Source organism: Felis catus, chromosome A1 (genome assembly GCF_018350175.1).
Source record: "Felis catus isolate Fca126 chromosome A1, F.catus_Fca126_mat1.0, whole genome shotgun sequence".
Lineage (NCBI taxonomy): Eukaryota > Metazoa > Chordata > Mammalia > Carnivora > Felidae > Felis > Felis catus.
The window spans coordinates 235,522,297-235,542,626 of record NC_058368.1 but is presented as its reverse complement, the minus strand read 5'-3'; the positions used below and the strand labels follow the sequence as shown (position 1 = coordinate 235,542,626).

At 47.6% G+C, this 20,330-nt stretch overlaps 1 protein-coding gene across 1 annotated transcript in view; it reads left to right on the top strand.

The window, feature by feature from the left end:
- The window catches only part of ADAMTS16 (ADAM metallopeptidase with thrombospondin type 1 motif 16), a 161,608-nt gene that overhangs the window by 69,911 nt on the left and 71,367 nt on the right, over positions 1-20,330 (top strand). The window contains exons 10-13 of the mRNA XM_023239735.2: positions 2,724-2,877; positions 12,360-12,455; positions 17,617-17,765; positions 19,621-19,793. Coding sequence (XP_023095503.2) covers positions 2,724-2,877; positions 12,360-12,455; positions 17,617-17,765; positions 19,621-19,793 — 572 coding nt within the window. The remainder of the gene's footprint in view (positions 1-2,723; positions 2,878-12,359; positions 12,456-17,616; positions 17,766-19,620; positions 19,794-20,330) is intronic.

Genomic DNA, 20,330 nt, shown 5'->3' with positions numbered 1-20,330 from the left:
CTGTTGCGATTGGCTAGATATCATGATTATGAGGCTCATCCTTGTTGCTACCATAAAAATATAGCATTGTTTACTTATTTTTAATTGCATGAGTATGCCACAGCTTACGAATCCATTCTGTTGGCGATAGACATTTGAGATTCGGACTTGGGGCTATTAGAAGAAATGCTACTCTGCATCGTCTGTGTGTTTGCCTATACATCCCTGATTTTACGTAGGACTGGAACTTCAGGGTCATAAATACACAGTCTGGAGTGTCCATAGACACTGCCAGACAGCTTCCCTAAGTGGTTGCACCAAGTCACACGTCTAGAGCCATTACGAGCGTTCACATGGCTCTAAATCCTGGCCGTCGCTTGGTCTGGTCGGTCTTTTCCATTTTAGCTCCGTCGATGGGGGTAGCGGCATTCCAACGTGCTAATGAAAGAGATCCTGGAGTGCCTTTTTCATGTTTAACGGACACTCGAGTAATCTTTAATGAAGTGCCTCTTCAAATCTCTTGTGAACTTGTAAAAATTAGGCTTTAGTGTTTCATCTTGTATCTCTTGATGGGAGTGCTTTATATATTCTGAGTAGGAACACTTTGTCCATTATGGAGAACATGTACTGCAAATATCATCTTTCACTCTGTGACTCAGTATTTACACTGTTAATGGTGTCTTTTGGTGAAAAGAAGTTTTTCTTTGTGTCACGGAGACCAGATTAATCCCTATTTTTCCTTTAGGGTTAACGCTTTTTTGTATATTGTTGGGAAAAAAAAAAAAACTCTGCTTACCCCAAAGTCCTGAATATATTCTTCCATGTGATCTACAAGCCTTATCGTTTTGCTTATCACATGTAGGTCACCTGACTTTTGTCCAGCACATTCAAATGAGTCAAACACATTTTGTTCGTGTGGATGCTATGGGGGATTGTGCCTACAGTGACAGCACTTTTCCTTCTTACGTCCACAACGTGGGGTTTTCTCACACCTGCCCCATTGGCCGTGCGCTTAGCTGTGAGACCTGCTGGGGCCGAGGGTAGAAATCAGACGTGCTCCAGCGTGAGCCTAACCAGAAGGACCAGGGTACAATCAGCATGGGGAGTTGCAGCTCTTCAAAGGTGAAGCTAATTGGAACCGACTTTTACATCCCAGTAGTGGTATGTGTGTTCCTGAACCTTCTTCCAGGCTCCCAGTCCGTGAGCTTCGTTTTTCTTGGCCAGGCGGGAACCTTGTCCTCAGGCCATGTGCTCATACATTTACACAAACTATAAAAATTCCTGAACCTGTGAACCTTTTTGAATTTTCAGTCTCTTGCTTGGGCCGGTCCGTTTGGCCGACATGTCCTAATTTCCTGTCCGTAGGGTAGGGATAAGATTGCCTCCCTGATGTAGCCTCCGGGAGATACCAGGGAACACTGAACTAGTGTATAGAAATCATTTGTGATCCATCAGAAAAAGGTTCTATGGAGTTCCAGAATTGCTAAGTCCCTCCTGTCTTGGAGTGTTAATTATGCTTTTATTCGTTTTTCTTCACTTCAAAATATCCTTTTGCACTATGATTGCCTTAATAGTGATAGACAAGTCATCTATTGAACATGCACAATGAGCCGGCCACTGCTCTGAACACTTTCCTATCATCTGATTTAATCTCTCTTTCTCGGTTTGCTCTCAGAAGGCTTCTGACCTCCTTGTATGTGGGATTAATGTCTTACCACGGTTAATTGGTACCACCTCTTGTGTTTCGTGTGTGGATATTAATTGAAGGTATGCATGCATAGACTCCAAGGCAGTGGGATCTGGGACTGGGCCATGGAGACTGAGGCCAAAATGATCCAGGTCAAGGTGGGTGACCACACAAAGGAAAGTGTAGGGATGCATGGGTGGGTCTGCTCTTGGTCAGTATGTTGAGAATATGCGGGGTGGGGGTTTTTTTTGCTTGTTGAAATTTGTAAGTAAAGTTTAGTTGCTACGTGCAAACACTGTTTTCCCTTCCTCCAAACGCAAAAATTTTAACTATGCACGTAGGGAAGGGAATACCGTGTTTGTGTAGGAAAAAATCATTAGTTGGTCTTTAGCCATCTGCTAGTGAACTTAGGCAGAGTTAATTTCCTCCTTGACTTGGGAATCGAGTCAGAAATTAGCGTGAGTGTAGAGCATTACTGGTAGAAATTGCTGCTGTGTTCCATGGCAAACCTCCGGAGGCTGTGAGCTGTGGTGCAGGTGGTCCCTGGCCCCGGGGAAGGAAAGAAGGGAGGGAAGGAGGGAGGGACTGACGAGAGGAAGGGGGGGAAGGAAAGGAAGGAAGAATGGAGGGAGGAAAAGAAAGAAAATTCTAGTCTTTGAGGTTGATTGTGTTTGCCTTGCCTAGTGCCCATTGCCATCTGTTGATCGTTCATGGCAAGAAGCATACATAAAAGGTGTCTGCCGTCGGAGATTCTCACGTTGTCCATCTGGTTGTGCGATTCCGTTTCCCTCTGCCCCGTGATAAGCTGGAGAAATCTGATGAAGAACAAATTGCCCTCCCGGAAAAGATGAGATGCATTATGAGCAACTTGAGGACATGTGGCCCCCGGATCCAAAGATAATCGAGATTGATGTCAGACCCCCGGAGAAAAACGCCCCCTCCTCTCTGTTCGGGCTGTGTTGTCAGATTGCATGAGAATATCAAGGCGTAACTCAGTGCGTATCTCTGGTAAGTCTTGCAGAATCACGAGCAGCACCATCTCTCCTCTGCGTTTCAGCACTGCCCAAGCTCTGTGCCTTGCTGATCAGCCGAAGCCTGTGAAGGAGTACAAGTATCCTGAGAAGTTGCCGGGAGAGCTGTACGATGCAAACACTCAGTGCAAGTGGCAGTTTGGAGAGAAAGCCAAACTCTGCATGCTGGATTTCAAAAAGGCAAGTGATTATTGGCAAGTGCTCAGTGCAATGTGACTCATAAAACCGTTTTATTCAGTGTAACGGACATTGATGGATTCTGCATTTATTGGGTACCTACCAAATGTCAAATCCTGTATGTGAAAGCTGGTCTCCTATAACAGGAAACACATGTTTTACTGGCAAAGAAAGTGATGGTAGATACTGGTGTGGGTATCAGTTTTCACTGGAGAACGGACTTGGCCCGTTAGTTCAGCTCTTTCTTTCTGATTTATCACGTGGGAGCTCGGCAGTAACCTTTGGTTGGTGTAAGTTGGCTAACTAATACTCTGCGTTTTTTTCAAACGCTGTTAAGCAAACAGCACCGCCCTGCTCTCTATCTTCCTTAGATGTAAGCGGAACTTACTATGGAGAAGCAGCCTATCTAGGGCTTCTGATTATTATATTTCCCAAATACGGGATTGCTAGAGAAGTTTCTCCTAGAAGCTGCTATCTCCTCCGCTGAGCCCGGGGCCATCACTGGCGTGGCTTCCTAACATAAACCCCACATATGGCAGAGACGTGTGCTTGTGCTGGACGGGCAGACCGATGGCGATCTAGGAACTTTCTGTACCGAGCCACAAGGGAAGGGACCCATACATTAAATGAAAGCCACTATTTTTGAGATTTCTCTTACTGTAGTTTATAAGGAAATCGAGAGGAAAACAGACAAAAATACGATCCTCCAGAAACCTCCACCATTTCATAATGCGCCGGGAAAGTTTCCAATTGAAATCTAACGTGATAATCTCTTTTCTTCTAAACTCAAGGAGAGCTCCCCCTAAGATCAATTACAGTCCATGTGCCAGAACTGGGTTCTCGTCCCCTCGGCTGGGTAATCTCAGCCTTAAAGAAGAGCGATAAGTCAGTCACCAGCAGCACATATTCCTAATGTTGTCCTCTTTCATGGGCAGAACGTGTGACATCCCTAAGAATTTTGGTTTTTTGAAGGTGGGATTTCCTACAGCACGCTTCTAGTTTCCACATTATTTTTGCTCTGTGACCGTGGGCGGTGGCACCCAGGGTACCCTAGCGCCACTTGGAAAGTCCCAGAAGTTAAATGCAGTACACCTTTCGTCATTGAGGAGATATTTACATGCAGTGAATCACCAATGTGTTTACCCACGTTTGTAACACAGCGTGTTACCGGCACACTGATCGGGATGTGGCTTACTTCTGTAAAGCCGAAAAGTTCCCTCATGCCCTCTCCCATTCAGTCCCTTCCCCACCCCGGTGAGCAACCGTTGCTCTGGTTCCCAGCACCTTAGGTACACTTGGCCTATTCTGGAGCTTTGTAATTGCCAAGGAAAGTATTTGCAGTGACATGGATGGAGCTAGAGAATATAATGCTAAGTGTAATAAGTTAGAGAAAAACAAACACCGTGTAATTTCAATCACACGCAGAATTTAAGAAACAAAACCGAAGAGAGAGACAGAGAAGCTGACTCTTAACTCTAGAGAGCAGGGTACCAGAGGGGAGCTGGGGGTAGGGGGTGAAACAGGTGAGGAGAGTTAGGGGCACGCTCACTGCGATGAGCGCGGAGTAATGTGTAGAGCTGTTGAATCACTGTATTGCATACCCGAAACTAACACCGTGTGTTAACTACATTGCAATTATGATTAGAAACCTCAGTGACGAATAGAAAACGAATATGATGTTAGCTGTTGGTTTTACATAGTTACCCTTTATCAAACAGACGAAGTTCCTTTTTGGGCCTAGATCGTTGAGAGGTTTTATCACAAAAGCGTGTTGACTTTTGGGAAACGTCTTCTGCGTCTGTTGATGTAGTTATATAATTTCTCTTGTTTATTAAGTTAGTGTGAGGAATTGTATTGCTTGGTTTTAAATTTTGTCTCCTATTGGCCACGCTTCTTTTTTAAATTTTTTTAATGTTTTATTTATTTTTGAGAGAGAGAGAGAGAGAGAGAACGAGCAGGGGAGGGGCAGAGAGAGAGGGAGACACAGAATCCCAAGCAGGCTCCAGGCTCCAAGCTGTCAGCACAGAGCTCGATGTGGGGCTCAAACCCAGGAACCGTGAGATCATGACCTGAGCCGGAGTCAGATGCTGGACTGAGCCACCCAGGCATCACACTCAGATTTCTTTTTTAGTTCCCTCTTTCCTTTTGGAGTAAACTTGCTTTAAAAATTCTATTTTTTCCTCAATTTACATCTTAGCCATACTTTCTTACACTAGTTTTTAGTGGTCGTTCTAAAGATTATAGCTGCATCTTTAATTTATAGTCTATGTAGAATTAACATTGTGCCACTCTATGTAAAATGCAAGATCCTTACAACAAGTCAGTCCATGTGGCCCTCCTTCACACTGTACTGTTGTCACGTATTTTATTCTGTGCATGTTAGAAGCTACCTGACACAACGTTCTAATGTTTGTTTTAAAATAGGGAGTTACGGGATGCCCGTGTGGCCCAGTCCGTTCAAGGGCCGAGCGACCGGCTCTTGATTTCGGCTCAGGTCATGATCTCGGAAGCCGTGAGATCGAGCCCCACGTTGAGGCTCTGTGCTGACAGCCCAGAGCCTGCTTTGGATACTTTAATTTATTATTATTTTTTAAACGTTTATTTATTTATTTTGAGGGAGAAGGAGAGAGTGTGAGCAGGGGTGGGGCAGAGAGAGACTCCCAAGCAGGCTCTGCACTGTTAGCTCGGAGCCCGATGCGGGGACAGGTCTCACGGTTCCGGAGGTCGTGACCTGAGCCGAAATCAAGAGCCGGACGCTCAACCGCTCAACGGACTGCGCCACCCAGGTGCCCCAACAGGGAGTTACTTTTAAATAAAATTGGACCGTCTTTCACATTCACCCACCAACCCACCATGTAGTACTTATGCATTCTTATGGATCAGCTTCAAATCGTATCATTTGCTTTGGCCTGAAGGACCCGATTTAGCGTTCCTTATAGGCTGCATCGGCTAGCCACAGAGCATGTCAGCTTTTCTCTCTCTGAAAATGTCATTATTTCACCCACCACTTTGAAGAATAGTTTTTCTGAATATAGAATTCTCAACAGTTTTTTCTGTATTTTTACCCTTTAAAAATTTGAAGGATATAATTCCACTTTCAACTGGACTCCGTTGTTTCTGATAAAAAGTTGGTCATCATCTGTAGCTTCTGCCCTCCCTCGTCACTTGTCTAGACAATTCAGCAAGCTCTACGTTGGGGTTATTTTAAGTTTCAGTTGCCAGAAATACCATCTAGTTCTTTGCGGTCTATATCTCTCTACTGGAATTTCCCGTTTTTTTCATTCATTCTGTCTACTTTTTCCTTTACAGCCTTGAGTATATTTATAACATAATACATGATCACTTTATGTTATATAAATTTATGTGAATAGGTGATCCCTTGTCCCTTTGAGGCTGTCTTTGGTTCTTCCCTAGGGCGCCTCTCTTTCAGTCTGTCCTTAGCCCAAGGGCAAAGCCTGTGCTCTAGAGTGTGGTTCTCACTCAGCACACGTGGACTTCAGGCTCTCCCCTGAGGGCCCAGAATGCTCACTGAGGTCTCTCCACCACGGGCGGACCCAAACTCCGGTGTCTCCCAGCACGGTGTGGCCTCTGTCCTCCAGCCTGTCAGCTCTTAGCCCAAAGCTGCTGCCTCGTGCTGGGCTATACTAAGCATCATGTAGTATGTCAGCGATTCACCCCACGGATCAGGAGGGACCTCAGGGAATCCTCAGGCAGGCACCTGCAGCCCCCAGCTTAATGTGGCTTTTTTCTTTTCTGGTCCCACATATTCTCATGGATTCTGGCTCCTTCTGCAGGCCCAGCTCTGATCTCTGCACCGTCCATTCGGGGGGACTGCGTTATCTGCCTGGGACCCACCTCTGCACCACGGTCAGCAAGGTGCTCCAGGCAGATTGATGGGGCCGCGGTGTCACTCAAATTACAAATCTCCCTTCTCTTGAGGGACACTACTGTGCTGCCTGTTGCAAAGTCCAGAACAATTGGCCCAAATATTTTGTCCAGTTTTACGTAGTTTTTGTGTGCAGAGAGGTAATCCTGGTACCAGTTAATGTCATCATGGACCGTGAAGGAAGTATCATCTCAAGTTAAACAGAAATACATCCATTAGAATCAGTGAGGTCAGCTCATTCCCTATGATGTAAAGTTGTTTTTCAGCATAAATAAACGTGACGTATTTTCTGAGTTAAGTACCATTTGTGTGGCCACAATCTCTAGGATCCTGAATCTCAAATTTAGTTATGGTGCAGCACTTAAAGTATCTTTCAAGTGAATTAAAGCATCTCAAAATATTTTCACTAATAAAATTTAACTTTTTTTAATGAACTCCTTCCCAGAGCACCTGGGTGGTTCAGTTGGTTAGACATCCGACTTTGGCTCAGGTCGTGATCTCACGGTCCGTGAGTTCAAGCCCCGCGTCAGGGTTCTGTGCTGACAGCTCAGAGCTGGAGCCTGCTTCGGATTCTGTGTCTCCCTTTCTCTTTCTGCCCCTCTCCCACTCACTTTCTCTCTCTCTCTCTCTCTCTCTCTCTCTCTCTCTCTCTCTCTCTCTCAAAAATAAACATTTAAAAAAATGTAAGTGAACTCCTTCTGAAATTTTTTGAAATGGGTCTGTTTTGTTAGGTTGAAGTATAAAGATCCAGAGTTTACTGATGGGAGAATATAAAATAATAACCAGCAAATTACCTGGTGCCTCATCCCGCAACTAACACGTAAGGGCTTCTCAATTGCACATTTGCTGAGCAGGGGGATAGACAGAGGAATGCTATTTTAGAAAAGGGCTCTTTAAGTCCCTCTGCTATTTAGTTTGGGCAAGTTAATGAATAATGTGAACACATATGTATCTGTCTCTGGAATAAACAGATGTGTATATGGTGTATGTGTGTTTACATACTCATGTATGAATTCACGCACATATATGGCCATGGCTTTCTCTGCCCTCTGAGGACTTGCATAGGGATCATTGGAATTAGTGATGAAAGAACCCTACTTCTTCAAAAACAAAAATAAATAATTGCAATAATTTATAGATCCCATTATAACATCATTTGTAATGGGATTTCAGTTTGTATTTTTGGAGAGTCTGATACAGACACTTTGAGATATTGGATCTGGTAGTGCCGAACTCACAGTGTGGAAATCCCCAACACTGCCCTCTGAGAATGTTGGTTTTATTTGTGGTGTTAGATTGTGAGGTTGAACTTAACCACGTCAGTAGGGCTGAAACTGGTCTTCATAAACATAGCTCTTTTTTTTAAGTTTGTTTATTTTGAGGGTAGAGGGTGAAGGGACAGAAAGAGAGAGAGAGCGGCAGAGGGGGCGTGGGGTGGGGAGGGAGAGAGAATCCCAAGCTGGCCTCAAGCTGACAGCACACAGATCGACGTGGGGCTTGAACCCACGAACCATAAGATCACGGATCTGAGCCAAAACCAAGAGTTGGACGCTTAACCAACTGAGCCACTCAGATGCGCCATGCACGTAAGCTCTTAAACTGGAGGACAGACTCGCAAGTGAGTGCCCTCGTTAAAGACCATGCTCCTTAGCTGCAAAGATGAAAAAGCAAGTGTGGACTCTCCATGTGCCTTTAGCTTTGTCCTCCCTGAGTTAAGTGTTAGTTGTCACGTCTTCATCGCGTGTGTTAGCATCGCGTCTTCATCTAGCGCCTCTTCTGCCCCGTCAGCATCAACATCAGCGGTGCCTGGTGGCCTGACCCTGGTCTGAGATGCAGACTGCCAGAGTGACTTGGAAACCTGATCCCCTTTGTGTCCTGGGTACTGTAGTGAAACTGGGAGCTTCCCCCCACACCCAGCATGTCTTACATTCCAGCTCTTTGACCCTAGACGTATGATTTAATAGGGTCTTTGTTCCAAGAGGACCCTGAAATTTAATAAAGGATGTAATGACATATAACAATAATGGTTAATTTAATACAATCCTTGCACACTATGTCCAGAAGTTAGCAGTTAAGTCAAAGTATGATAAAAGTGGGAGGGTGTCATCGGTTTTTGGTTGTTCAGTTGTTTCGTGGTCATTTTATTACCTAATTCTTTGAGATGCTAGAAGTTTCGTGTGTTTTCCAGGATAGAGTGTCACATTTTTGTGAAATGTCAGTTACATCTGTAGGGTACCAAGGTTTCAAATACGTTTTGCTATGTTGGAAAACAGCATGGATTATATGATATTTCAAAGCTCTTCTCACTCTTGTGATTTGTTTTGGCCTGGAGTACTGCGTTGGGGATCAAGCCGGTTCCAGGATGGGCTGAAATACACAGGCGGCATAAGCCAGGCATAGACTGAGTTAGTGGGTCACGTGCCTTAGGGGCAAGCTATCATCCACCTCCTGTATTTGAGAGCTTTGTCCTTAGTAAAGTCAAAAAAAAAATCACCTTTAATGGTATCTTCCATTCATAGTTCTGTATTCTACAGAATGTTCCCGAAAACTACGATGTAAGAATATTGTGAGAATACTTTAAATAGTAGGGTCTAGATCTAGTATTTTCATACATAAGGTGCCCTGCCTATGTCTTCTTAGATGTTTTTACAATCGCATCTTATTGACCGTTATTAATTTCCTTCCATAGGAAGGAAATTCTTCCATAGGAAAAATATTCCCACTCATTCCATCCAAGGTTTCCACAGGAATAAACTGACGGATGTTCAGCTCACTCAGAAAGCGTTTATTGAAAGCCAGCTAGGTATTGAGCTCTGTGTCAGGTAGTTATGTCAAATACACAGGAATAATTTAACATTTAAAAAATTTTTAATGTTTATTTATTTTTGAGAGACAGAGCGTGCATGGGGGAGGGACAGAGAGAGAGGGAGACACAGAATCCGAAGCAGGCTCCAGGCCCTGAGCTGTCAGCATAGAGCCCGACACGGGGTTCGAACTCACGGACCGTGAGATCATGACCTGAGCCGAAGTCGGCCGCTCAACCGACTCAGCCACCCAGGCAGCCCTAACTTAACATTTTAAAACACCATTCATTTTGTATCGTGTTGGATAGTCTTTGAAACTGCCCCATCCGTTGGTAGCACCCGCTCCCTGAGGCCACGGCCGCGAAGCCCGGGAGAGTGGAATTTGGGCTGGAGTCACCTCCCACCCGTGGAGTGAAGGAAATGTGTGCTGTGCTTGGTGCCCCCGGGGTAGTGGCCTGAGTTGGGTGTGTTAACGACAACCACTGCATTTAGCTCCCAGGACAGGCTGTGAGCGGGACGGTGCGCGGGGGGGGGGGGGGGGTTCCCATCCTCAAGCGTATGAGGCGGACACCAGGTCCTGCCTGCCCGGATCTGCCTTTCCAGTCCACACCGATGTGCCTCCCTTCCCAGAAGCCCGGACTTCTGCCCAACCACTGTGTCCATTTCCCATGTGACCCGACCACAGGAGCAGCTACCTCGTTCCCATCCACCCATTCATGTCTTCATCCATTCATCCACTTGTGCCTTCATTGGCTTACGTCTCCACACCCAGCCTCCGGACTTCATGGTGAGCCACCGCTCCAGGGCGGGGACGCCTGCCTCCCACTGGGCTACCGACTCTGGTTCTGATCGACCACTTTCCCACCCAGACATCGAGCCTGCGTCCGTGAGCTCCGATTTCAAGGGAGCTTTATTTATATCCTGGTATCCTATCAAGTCGTCACCCTGCAAGCCAGCGCTTTGCAGTTGTCTCTTTGGAGAGTTGCAGACGCTCGGGCCCCTGCTCTTACGGATTCCTTGAGGTCTGCTTACGGCTCTGATCTGTAAACGCTGTTCTGGCCAAGAACAGAGGCCCCCAACTCAGCATGCCGATTTCATGAGGCATTCGCCACCGACGTGACACATTTGCCCCAGTAACACTTAGCGACTGAACGCCGGTTCACATCTCCAGAACAGTTGTGCAGATCATTTAAGAAACGTTAGCCTCCTGTGCGTTTGAAGCTACCACCAGCGTTCCTGAAGGTTCCATCCTTTTCTGAGTCTTACTCTCGCCCCTCTCTAGGATGTTCCTTTGGGTGTAGAAAGCTATGAAAGGAAAACTGATTCCTTGAACTCGGAGAGACTTTCACTGTGTGTAAATCTCAGATCTTGTTTTATTTTACTGCCCTATCAGCCATGTGGGTCTTCCTTCCTCTGCCCAAACCCTTTGTTCTTTCTCCCTTGAATGTCATCCCCTCTTCCGTAACAAAGTCCGTAAGCTCAGGAATTGGCTGAGGCATCATATCTTCCCGTGTGTCCTTTCCTGAGTCTTCCTGCTTGCACGATATGGTGACTTACAGCAAATTTACCCCATTAGACCGTGCTTGAGAGGGTGGGTCTGGGTCATATTCCTTATGGAGTCTCCCTCCTAGCAAAGCAACTGGCATATTCTAGGCCTTCATCAAAGGTTGGGGATGGGGGTGCCTGGGTGGCTCAGTTGGTGAAGCATCTAGCTCTTGATTTCAGCTCAGGTCGTGATCTCAAGTTCATGGGTTTGAACCCCACATTGGGCTCTGGGCTGACAGCTGAGAGTCTGCTTAGGATCCCCCCCCACGCTGTCTCTTTCTCTCTCCCAGTAAATAAATAAACTTTAATAATAATTAAGAAAAATGATTGGGGATGGTGGGTGGGTGGGTGGGTGGATGGATGGGCAAGTCAGAAAATTTCATAATCAACTTTAATTTAGGAATGAGGATTCAGACTTGGAGAGGTGAAAGAATAAATTGTACAGTGTTAGGCTTTATCGAATCTTTTCAATTTCTGTAGTTTGCTCCAACCTCGGGATTCAGCCTATTTTACTTGTTAGTTTAGGAAAGATGATTTTCTGGGGCGCCCGGGGGGCTCAGTCAGTTGGGCGTCTGAGTCTTGATATTGGCTCAGGTTGTGATCTCATGGCTTGTGAGTTTGAGCCCCAGGTCAGGCTCTGCGCTGATGGCACACTGAATTCTGTGCTTGGAGTTCTCTCTCTCTGCCTCTCTCCCTGCTCACACATGCCCTTTCTGTCTGTCTCTCTCTCTCTCTCTCTCTCTCTCAAAATAAATTTAAAAAATTTAAAAAGTACATCATTGGGGCGCCTGGGTGGCTTGGTCGGTTGAGCATCCGACTTCGGCTCAGGTCATGATCTCACTGTCCGTGAGTTTGAGCCCCGCGTCGGGCTCTGTGCTGACCGCTCAGAACCTGCAGCCTGTTTCGGATTCTGTGTCTCCCTCTCTCTCTGCCCCTCCCCTGTCCATGCTCTGTCTCTCTCTGTCTCAAAAGTAAATAAACGTTGAAAAAAAATTAAAAAAAAAAAGTACATCATTGTGTCAAATTGATGATAACTACATATGAATAAATAAAAGCTTCAGGGACGGAATGAAGTCGGGCCGAGTCTAGAACATGAGTCTCTGAGTCTTCTTTCTTCTTTACCGTTTTCATCTGCTGCTGCTAACCCGCTTTCAATTTATATCCGCCGTTTTCCCCTTCAGTCATTCAGTGATATTTTATTGTAGATTTGTGGACCATTTGTAACACTAACGACCTTTTCTCCCCGGTAGGATATCTGCAAAGCCCTGTGGTGCCACCGAATTGGAAGGAAATGCGAGACTAAATTTATGCCCGCAGCAGAAGGCACCGTTTGTGGGCATGACATGGTAAGGACCTAATCTCGGGTCATGGGTCATGCTCGGATGTCACAGCCTCTCTACCCACGCGTGTCTCCTCCTCCCGCGCTGGTATTTTGTCCGCCCGCCTTCCTCATTTCTATGTGCGAACCTACCCCTGGGTCAGAAGATGGGGTTTCATCTAGATTGGTACCGGGAGGGGGCTCCTTTCTCCTCTTCTTCCTTTCCCGATGATGTAATTGGTGGGCCGTCTGCCACTAATAGATGTGGATGCCAGGCGACAGGTGGCGACCGCATGTATTTAATGAGGGGAAACATTAAACCCTTGACCATATTTTAACCGTGGGCAGCACCCGCATTAGGTAGTGCTGTTAAAGGCACAGAGCATCAATTCGAAGACCCTGGAGCAGACCATTCTGACCTGTCGTCTCCCCTGGGAAAAAAAAAGAGAGGCGCTTCGGTAGAGAAAAGAACTATGCAAAGCAGCACATTTATTACTCACTGGTAGAGAATGATGATTTTGTCATTGAATTGAAAGTATCTTAATATCCAAGAGTGTTATTTTGACTCCTTTGATTAAACCTGTGATTTCACTGTTCTTTTTAATATATAAGACTATTATTGAGGGGGTGCCTGGCTGGCTCAGTCGGTTAGGCGTCCGACTTCGGCCCCGGTCGTGATCTCGTGGTTTGTAGGTTCAAGCCCCACGTCAGGCTCTGTGCTGACAGCTCAGGGCCTGGAGTCTGCTTAGGATTCTCTCTCTCCCTCTCTCTCTCCGCCCCTCCCCCACTCGTGCTCTCTCTACCCCCCCTCAAATAAATGAACATAAAAAACACATCTAAAATATAAGACTGTTGATAAAGATGGAAACATACGGGACCCAAATTATTACGTAACCATGTCTGCAAGGCTAGGCGTGTGACCTTTTCAGTGATGCTAATGAACGGGAAAGAGAATTTCCTGCCTAAATGTCACTGGTTCATACGTGTAGATCCCAAAGCAAATATATCACACCCTGAACGTGTTTTAATGGGAGCATGGACAGAAAGGGTTAAACGTGTTAGCAGACAGTGCTGACACGTGCTGGATAAATTCTGGCGACACCGACAGAGGGAATGAAGAGCTAGGAGTGCCCCTACGGCACAGACCCCTATGTTTAGTCCCTCAAAGACGGGGGTACTCACAGTTAAATCCTTCTAGAGATATAAGCAACAGTAGTTAAATAATTCATACCCATAAAACTCTGGGGCACCTGGGTGGCTCAGTCAGTTAAGCGCCCAACTCGAGATCTCAGCCCAGGTCTTGATCTCAGGGCTGTGCGTTCGAGCCCCGAGCTGGGCTCTGTGTTGGACTCCGCACTGGGCATGAAGCCTACTTACAAACGAAATGTAATCAATATGCTTTTAGAGTCTCGGACGAGGAGAGAAACCCTCCGGCGTGCCACAACGTGGAAAACACACATGGTCGCGGCACGCCAGGGAATTGGCCTGAGCAGTAAGCCGCAGGTGATCATAACCTTCTGCACTTAGTTGGTTGACCTTTACTCTTCAGGTGACAGTTTGCAAAACGAGGCTGCTCTCCGGAACGATTGGCAGAAGCTGCAGCCCACGCAGGTCCCGGGGGGTTCTCAGGTCGCCTGCTTCCTTGTAGGACCAACTCCCTAGCTCTGGCGCTCCCTGAAAATCACCTATACATTCTCGTTATGTTTTATTTACCGCAAAAGCACAGTCAAATCGGTGGTTCTTGGTATTTTCAGTTCATTTCCCTTGTTGGGCCAGAATACACGCGGGACGGCGTCAGCGCTCCTGTGAAATCTCCCTTTGCTGTTAATTGCGTGCCTTCCTGTGTTACTGGCTGTCGTGTGTCCCTGAGCTTTATCGGTCTAGAAGCGTGTGTTCCCAGAAGTCAGTGTCACAGTGCTTTGGCCGGTCCCGGTCGGTGCGTTCTGGGTGATTGGCGACAACCATGCCGCTTCTGTGCCCTTTTCTCCTGGACGGGAGCCTGTTTCCTTCCACCTTGCGCTGCCTGTGAGGCTTGCGCGTGGTGGAAAATGGGGCTGATGTTGATTGCATTTTGTAGCATGAAGCTCTATCCTGAGTACCTCAAATACAGGTGGCCCTGACGACCACCGTGTGAGGGCGAGTCTGTCGCGGCCCCCCTCGGGCACTCAAGAACTTTTCCAGGGATGGACGCTGGGTTCCTTTGTTCTCATGCCAGGGGAACCCAGGGCAAGGGGCTGGGACCACAGCCCAAAGCATAGGAAAGCAGATTCTAGCCCGCTAACAATCGTGGGCCTCTAATGTAGAATTAAACCAGCTCTCACGTTACCCAGATCTGACACTCGGTGCTCGGTGCTTGGCCCGTGTGACCACATCAGATTTTTGGAGCAGCCCAGCCTGGTGGTACGCATCATCGCTAAGGTTCTCGGCGGGGACACGCAGGCTCAGAGCACTGGAGTCACCTGCCCCAGGCCACACGGCAGCAGGACTAATACTGAGGTTCCTTTTCTCCCCGCTCCCTGAGTCAGCGGCTGCATCTTATCAGGGTACTTCCCGTGTGGGCTGGGTTTGGAGGTGCCATGCAGACTCCGGGGACACTATCAGAGCAGGAACGAGCACGTATCGCGACATCTCGCTTGCTAAGATGAAGCCTTCTCTCAAACGCCGCGTTGTCCATGAATAAAATACAAATGGTGAGAAACGTGGGGTGGTCCCGGAAACCGAACTGGTGTTTCGGTGGAAATGGCGTGTGCGTACCTAACACATGCCCTTCCCCGACCCGCTCACGGTGGGCTTCCCAGCTCTGTGACCTGCGTGGACTTGATACATAAAGTCGGTGTGCACGTGGATGCACGTGTTTGGGCCCCTGTACCTTCATGCCCACGTGCATTTCCCCCCTCCAACCTCCTTCGGAGAAGTTACGGTGTTTTCTCCTCAGACCTCCAGAAAGTTTTTGTTTAATAATTTTTTTTTTGTAGTTTATTTTGAGAGAGACAGAGAGAGAGATCGAACAGGGGAGGGCAGAGAGAGAAGGGAGAGAGAGAGAATCCCAAGCCAGCTCCGCACTGTTAGCACAGAGCCCAACCCCGGGGTTTGAACCCACAAACTGTGAGATCGTGACCTGAGCCGAAACCAAGAGTCCGATGCTTCACCGACTGGGCCACCCGGGTGCCCCTAAAAGCCACTTGTAAAGGGACGGTCCTGTAAGGATATTCCGACGAAAGCAGCAGCATTTCACTGGCAAGAATACCAACGGCAGCAGCAATTTCGACAGCAGAAGACCGGCAACCACGCGGATGTGCGCGAAGAGGGCAGTGGCTGAAGAACCCCACCTGCAGAAGGAGAGCCCCGTCTGCACGCTGCAGCAGATGATCCGCAGACATCCCGTAGGCGGACGAGCAGAACGAACGGAGCATGTGCAGCGGGCCCTCACTGACCAAAAGAAAAGGAAGTCGTCATCTGCACAGTTATTTTCTTACGTCAAAAAAAAGAAAAAAAAAAAAAAGAAAGGATAAACCCAAAATTTGGAAGAATAAACGTAAATATTTGCTGTACTTTTGAAACAGAGTGAAACCACATTTTCTTCAAGTAACCCTTACGTGCCAGAAGCAAAAGCAACTGGCCCCAAACACCTGTCACCTTGTTGGCTCGACCAAAACTGTAACAGGAGCATTGTTTCGAGTGGCTTTAAAACCTGAAAATATTTTCTGAGCTTCAACCTGTTGGTTCTTGCTTCCACATTTTCTGGGTTGTGTGTTAGAAAGCTCTGACCGGGTGATTTTTTTAAATGGGACAAAACAACCACAGCAGACCCCTGACTTGTCCCTCCCGGTCCCTCCCGGTCCCTCCCGGTCCCTCCCGGTCTCTGCCAGCTGCAGGGCCCTGCCCAGAGCCCACAGGAGCCAGCCCTCTGTTTCTCTCAGCTCCTTCTCTCCTCTGACTCGAGGCCGTTGAGGAGCAGGTGCCCTGCTGTCTCCTGTGCACCCCTCACCGGGCTGAGGGTGTCAGGGGGACTTCAGGACTTGTTCTAGCACCTGGGGGTGAGGGCAGGGAGCTAACAAAAGAGAGACTTATTTTTTGCTTGTGGGAAAGAATCGAAGAATTGAATGGATGAGGTTTCAGTGCTCAGAATTTCTTATGTTCACGTTTCCCTCCTTGAATGGTGTTAAATCAAACCACTTGTAACTGCCGGCAAAGGTCAAGTGGCAGCCATCTGATACGTTTTCACCCGACACAACAATGAATAATCGAAGTGTTGTTATTTTCCTCTTGTAAAGTACCGTTTTTTCTCTCGGATCACATCCGGTGGCCCTAACCTTGGAGCCAGACGGGAGGGGACTTGACCCTGTCCCTCACCCCGCAGTCCTCAGGCCAGGCTCTGCTTGGTCCCTGCGGGCCAGCAGCAAGGGACGAGCAACTTCCTTTTCTCCTCTCAGCAGATGGCCTGAAGATTGTCGAAGTCTGCACCAAACCATGGGTGGAAAACCAACAGCATTGAACACCACGTTGAGATGTGTAGCCTTGACGTGTGATGGAAGCAAAGACAACGCGTGGCTTTGGGCGTGAACTGACGTCGACGAGTGTTGCTCTTGAGAAGGGACAGCTGATGGCATCTCCAGCCGCATGGGGACACGTGCAGCTCTGTGTGGGCTGTCTTATCTCCCCGGGAAGCAGTGTGACCTCCGACCCGCGTCCGCCGATAACCTCCGGGCTCCGGGCTTGGAGCCCAGGTGCTTGGGAGTGACGGCGCAGAGCATCGGCCAGAAATGATAAGGTGTTGAGTCACATGGAACCTCCAGCTGGACGTTTCTACCCGAGGCCCCGTCTGCTCTCAAAGAGCTATGAAAAGCACGTTGTTCTTGGAAAGATTGGAGTTCACTCACCTGAGAGCCGAACAATCAGGCTGAACGTTCACGCAACACCACTTAATTATATGTGCTGAATTCCAGCAGCTTGGACGCTAGAAAATGGTTCTTCTGTGTATCTTCCCTCTACGGGGATTTATAAACCGTGCTAGGCTGGAAAAGGAAAAAGAAGCAACATCCACTCACTCTATCATACGCTTACCTGAAGGGCAGATGTTGATATCTTGCGCGTTCTACCAAACTCCCCATGGCTGACATCACAGCGATGCTGGACCCGCCTATCCACCCATGAGTCATGTCAACCTTTTCTTCTTTTTTAATTTTTAGTGGTGCCGGGGAGGACAGTGTGTGAAATACGGTGACGAAGGCCCCAAGCCCACGCATGGCCATTGGTCAGACTGGTCTTCCTGGTCCCCTTGCTCCAGGACCTGCGGAGGAGGGGTGTCTCACAGAGACCGCCTGTGCGCAAATCCCAAGTAAGTACGTCCTCACTTCCCTCCTCACGAGCGATTTCTGTGCTGTGAACCTTCCAAGCCGCATGTGTACCTAAATTCAGTAATACCGATCTGTACGTCACGTAGCTGTGTAGGGATCACTGAGTAGGCGGAACCACATGGATGGAGTTAGAGAATTTTATGCTAAGTGAAATTAGTCCGAGAAAAACAAATACTGTATGATTTCACTCCTACGTGGAATTTAAGAAGCAAGCAAAGGGGAGGGGCGCCTGGGTGGCGCAGTCGGTTAAGCGTCCGACTTCAGCCAGGTCACGATCTCGCGGTCCGTGAGTTCGAGCCCCACGTCGGGCTCTGGGCTGATGGCTCAGAGCCTGGAGCCTGTTTCCGATTCTGTGTCTCCCTCTCTCTCTGCCCCTCGCCCGTTCATGCTCTGTCTCTCTGTCCCAAAAATAAATAAAACGTTGAAAAAAAAATTAAAAAAAAAAAAGAAGCAAGCAAAGGGGAAAAAGAAGAGGGAGAAAGTGAGAAACAGACTCTTAACTATAGAGCGCACACTGATGGTCACCAGAGGGAAGGGGGGAGGGGGTATGGGTGAAACAGGTAATGGGGATTAAGGAGGGCGCTTATGATGAGCATCGGGTGAGGCATGGAGGTGTCGAGTCACTCTGTCCTACACCTGAAACTGACGGAACCCTGTGTGTTGGCTATGCCGGAATTAAAAAGCATCACTGAGCGGGAAAGTCATTTTAGTCAAGTATTTCTCAAACAGCGATATCTCTTTGGTATAATTTAAGATGCTTCAAGCGACCTGACCATAGCACGTGATAACAGACCCAGCAGCGATACTCAGGAAGTGGATTTTAGCCACATTTCTACGAAATACCAAGGGTCTGCCTAAAATGAGTATGTAAATCATGAAGATATGGAGAACACAAAAGAATAAGAATCAGGAAGAACCGTTTTTTCACGTGGGAAAAAAAAAGCCAGGTGTTGGGTTCTTCATGAAATATATTTACCTTTGCAACATGTGGTTTCACTGTGACCTTCTGTGAGAAGACAGGGACACCAGAAGCGGTCCCCAGTGTGCTGGTGTAGAGGAGTTTCCAAATCCTCCCTTTGCACCTGACTTTGTTTAAAACATGACTCCTATCATGGCTCTTCAGTCCTGTCTTTATCGTGTGACGCTCAGTGGGTCCGCCACATCGTATGGCTGCGTCCACGTGAATTCTAGGGGGTGAGCTGGGGGTGTTTCCCATCAGCACCGACCAGTGGAAGGTGACTTCAGTGAAGTCCCTGAATGGCAGTCTCAACTCTGCCGGCTGTCAACTGGGAGAGCCGCCCTCCCTTAGCGGTCCCTCCTCTATGAGTGCAGAGAACGGCGACGTCACGCTGCCTTCTGCAGGGGTGCTGGGAGTCGGTGGCGGACAGATGCCGGCAGATCCATTTCCACACCCTAACTGGCTCTACTAACCTTGTGAATAACACTGCCCACGTCGTTAATGGGTGAGAAAGTGCCAGGGTCCCTTAGAAGTACACTTTTCTTACTTGGTCGCTGAAAACAACATAACAGGATCTGCTCATGTCTTCAATAAGCCTAATTTGCAGGGAGGGGAGAGTAGCTGTTAAATGTAGGGCTTCTTTTTGGTTTTAGCGTGCAGTCACTTTGGGGACAGCATGAGTGCGAGCAGGGGAGGGGCAGAGAGAGAGGGAGACCGAGGATCCAAAGCGGGCTCTGGGTTGACAGCAGCAAGCCTGACACGGGGCTTGAGCTCGTGAACCGTGAGATTGTGATCTGAGCTGAAGCTGGACACTCAACCAGCCGAGCCACCCAGACGCCCCAAACGTAGGGTTTCTAATTGCGAAATGTATGTTCCAGACCATCGCACGGAGGGAAGTTTTGTGAGGGCTCAGCTCGGACTCTGAGGCTCTGCAACAGTCAGAAATGTCCCCACGATAGCGTTGACTTCCGTGCGGCACAGTGTGCCGAGTACAACAGCAAACGGTTCCGAGGATGGCACTACAAGTGGAAGCCATACACTCAAGTGCAAGGTGAGTCTTACATCCCCCCTTCTAGGAATAGCCTCATGCTTTAAAGAATTACGTGACTGAAAACTCTTTAAAGAATTACATGGTTGAAATTGTGGCGTTCGGATAGACCACATCGCTATGTGAGGTCGTTGTCACAGGCTCTTCTGCCTAACCCCTTGGCCGCTGGCTTTGTACCTGAACTTGACCAGCGGTGTGGCCAGAAATTAACAAGCAGATAGAGAGTGTGTGCGTCATACCGTGAAATCTTCAAAGAAGTGATGAAACATTCAAAACGGATGGTTTATTGATAAGGGATCAGGGCTTTTTAATTACAAATCACAGTAGTTGAGGGCGATCTCACCATCGAACACTTACAATTGCCAGAGAGTGAAAGAAAAATTTTAGTATCTTTTGGAAAAGCAGTTGACTTTCAAGTATAGTATATTCAAAACTCTGGTTCTAAACCAAGAAGTTTATCTGCACCATATATAAGATTTTATTCTCCAGTGTGAGAGAAGTAGTTATTGTTCTTAAGACTGAAAGAACTTGAACCTGGTA